We start from the raw sequence: 3,741 nt of genomic DNA on the forward strand, positions 1-3,741 counted from the left end.
TTTAATTTTGAATTAAGAAATTAATCATTTAAAAAGTGTATAAATTATTATTTTAATATTTTAAAATTAAATGTAAAACTACCATTTTAGATCTTTTAAAATTGAAATAAATATCTATTTTAAATTAAAAATAATATGTTTTGGAAAATATAATAATTAAAAAATGGCCTAATTTTCCACCGAGGAGAAACTTGTCTTGTTATAAAAGTGTTCTATGTCATGTACCATGATGACAAAGTGGTATCTCGGTGTAACTTATTGCAAACATTCCCACATAAACAATTTTTACTTATTTGTTGTAAATATACTTTTAATAGGAAATCAAATTATTTTGTTTTAAAAGAATTATAAGTTCTGACTCCATTGATTTTGGTTTTTAAGTTTTCATCTTACAGATAAATCTTTTCGTTTTCTTTAGTTATCTTCAGCTCATAGCTATTAAGTGAGCTAGAAATTATTAAAGAATATATAGAAATTGATTCACGAGTTAAAACTAAAAAGATAAAAATGACAATGGACGATAAAATCAAATAATAAATTATTTATATGAAAATAAAAAATATTCTAATCATTTTACATAAGAAATTTGGTCGAGAGGTACTAAATCTATATAACTTTTAAATTAAAAAATAATATATAAATTTGATAATAAAAGGCAGTGAACCAATAGAAGCTCGGCAACACCTTATTGTACCTAATCGCATTACCCATTCACTTCCTCACCTTATCGTATCAATACTTCAATTCAACAAAACTCTCTGTCCTCCTTTGTCTGATCTGTGTAACTCTTTCTTCTTCCATTGCGCTCGCCCTGATTCAATATCAGGTACTTTCTTCTTAGCTTTTGTTTGGAATTGTTTTCTGTAATTCAGTTTATTGTCTTAGATGGGTGTTTGACCATTTGGCTTAACATAGAAATGTTTGACCCGGAAAATGATTGATTCTACAAGGTTGAAATTGCAAATTGTTGATCGTAGGGACTTTGTTAGTTGAGTTTGCGTTATTTTTCAGGTCAATTGCTATGTTTGTTTGTTTTCGTCTGTAATTCGATGAACCAGTGCTTTATGTTATTTATAAAAGTTTATCGTCCACCAATTGTTTGATGAAATGTATAATTTTGGTTTTTGTATGGATATTAAGGTTACTGGGGATAACATTGATAACATGTTTTGATCGTTTCCTTTATCTTTTACTTATAGAGATCAGGGATGGCTCCTTTCGCAATTGCAACATTGGCCACTTCTCACACCTGCATCATCCCAAAGCCTGCGAATTTGAAAGTTCCAATTCGCTGCTCCGCTGCTGCTTCTTCTCCTTCTTCGATTTCAACTCGATCAAAAGCCTCTGACTTTGATTTGAGGACATATTGGGCTTCCCTAATGGTGCAGATCAATCAGAAGCTCGACGAAGCCATTCCAGTTCAGTTTCCTCCGCAGATATATGAAGCTATGCGGTATTCAGTCCTTGCCCAAGGTGTCAAGCGAGCCCCACCTGTTATGTGCATCTCTGCATGTGAACTCTTTGGGGGCAGCCGCCTTGCCGCCTTCCCTACTGCCTGCGCCCTTGAAATGGTAATTATTTTTTTGCACCCAGTCATTTTGCTTTGATTCTGTTGATTTATTTTTTATTCTTTAATTATGATCTGAGGGATTTGAGTGAATTGCCTTATCATTGTCAAGTTTTTATTTTCATTATAGTACAGTTTTATCACTTATTATACCAATTTTATTAGTAGCATGGTTAGTTTCAGGAGTGCCATGTTATTCATGTCAATAAGTGTTTTGGATTCCATCTTTTGCTAGCTGTATTTGCATCAGAGTACCTGCCTTTAGATGAACCTTTAATTTAACAATACCTTTATTTGCAGTTTGCATTGTTCTTGAACAAAATAGATTCTCTGAATCCGTATGTTTTGAACTCCTGATGGATACAAAATGGAAATTATGAAGTATTGGAATGTACTTCACTAAAAAGTAATGACAGTAAACTGAATGTGTTTCGGAGTATTTCTAAACATACATGGTTATAAGTATATTGTTAATCTTATATTTCTGTGGCAATCAGGTTCATGCAGCTTCATTGATACATGATGATCTTCCCTGCATGGATGACTCCCCGTCACGCCGTGGGAAACCTTCAAATCATACCATCTATGGTGTTGACATGGCAATTCTTGCTGGTGATGCGCTTTTTCCCCTTGGATTTCGTCACATTGTTTCACAGACTCCGTCTGACCTTGTGCCTGAGCCCAATCTTCTTCGTGTGATTGCTGAGATGGCTCGCTCTGTGGGCTCCACTGGTATGGCTGCAGGGCAGTTCCTGGATCTTGAAGGAGGATCCAATGCAGTTGAATTTATACAAGAAAAAAAGTTTGGTGAAATGGGAGAGTGTTCTGCAGTGTGTGGAGGATTGTTGGCTGGAGCTGAAGATAATGAGATAGAGAGACTGAGGAGGTACGGGAGAGCTGTTGGGCTATTGTATGCAGTTGTGGATGATATTCTGGAAGACAGGTTGAAAGCTGACGGAGGTGTTGACAGGAAAAACAAGGGCAAGAGTTATGCAGAGGTTAATGGAGTAGAAAAGGCAATAGAAAAAGCTGAAGAGCTCAGAGAAAAGGCTAAGGAAGAATTGGATGGATTTGAGAAGTACGGGGAGCGAGTCTTTCCTCTCTACAGTTTTGTAGATTATGCATTTGATAGAAGCTTCAATGTTGATGATGCCAGTGGATAATGGGCTTTCGTTATTTATATAGTTCTTTGAGTGGTTGACTAAGTGAGAATCGATCATTGCATTGCATGACATGAGAACTTACAGGTTTTGAACGCGGAACTCTCAAGTCCATTCAATCAATCTCAGCTTTTAAACTTTCCCGTCCATTTGTGGTTGATATCTTCTTGACTATTAAAAGGAATGAGGAAGTTCTGAGGCAAGGACCCAAAAGGAGGGCATATCTGTGTAGTATGTTTTCCTGTAGCACATTTGATACGGAGTTAGCATTCCAAGACCCTAAGAAACTAATATTATCATTTATTTTGTGACTTTTGTTAAATATGTTCAACGGATACTAAATGTCTCTTTGATTATCAAATGAAATGGGGTTTACAGATTTGATAAAACACAGTTCAAATTAAATTTTCTGATAAAAAAAATGTGGTATACACACTCTTTATTCTCTATACCTCTTAAGGACGGTCATTTGCTGGGTCTTATAACCTTTTGGGGTAACACAGACATGATCGTGATGAGAAATACCACTAGAAGGATATCAGTTGGCCTTTTATAACTCTAAATATGCTTTTGAAAATAAAATTTTGGATGTAACACGCTGTAGATGTAAGCAAATTTGATGATTCAATATGGTTGGTTGGTGGTAGGGGTGGATGATAATGGTTGAAAAATTATTATTTTTATACTTTATTTTGATACTTAATATACTTTTTCTGACTTAGAATTTTTTTTTGGACTTTGATTTTGCTTTAGTTTTGTGAATAAGAGAGTTGATGATATGCTTTATGATTTTATCACTAAATTCTCTTGATTTTGTAAGTTATTGGAATGAATTGAAAGAATAGTTAAAGTATCAAATGATTGGAGCGAAGAAAAATCAACTTGTCAACCAAAAAAGTCAATCAGTTAACCAAAAAGTCAACTAGTCAATCAGAATGTTGAAAAGTCAACTAGAGTGCAGTTTCAGTATCGCAAGTGGCGCTGAGCGGCACCGCTAAGCGCCAGATGAGTGTC

General features: G+C 34.8%; 1 protein-coding gene across 2 annotated transcripts; it reads left to right on the plus strand.

The window, feature by feature from the left end:
- Nucleotides 1–674: 674 nt before the first annotated feature.
- LOC106765389 (heterodimeric geranylgeranyl pyrophosphate synthase small subunit, chloroplastic) lies at nt 675–3,049 on the plus strand. Of its 2 annotated transcripts, none has more exons than XM_014649991.2 (3): nt 675–826; nt 1,200–1,571; nt 2,065–3,049. In XM_014649991.2, exons 2-3 carry the CDS (start codon nt 1,209–1,211, stop codon nt 2,728–2,730), a joined length of 1,029 nt encoding a protein of 342 aa, XP_014505477.1. In that variant the 5' UTR covers nt 675–826; nt 1,200–1,208; the 3' UTR covers nt 2,731–3,049. The 2 variants fall into 2 exon arrangements, with proteins under 2 accessions (XP_014505477.1, XP_014505478.1); XM_014649992.2 differs by having other exon boundaries at nt 1,207–1,571.
- Nucleotides 3,050–3,741: the final 692 nt, after the last annotated feature.

This window comes from Vigna radiata, chromosome 7, assembly GCF_000741045.1.
Source record: "Vigna radiata var. radiata cultivar VC1973A chromosome 7, Vradiata_ver6, whole genome shotgun sequence".
Taxonomy (NCBI): Eukaryota; Viridiplantae; Streptophyta; class Magnoliopsida; order Fabales; family Fabaceae; genus Vigna; species Vigna radiata.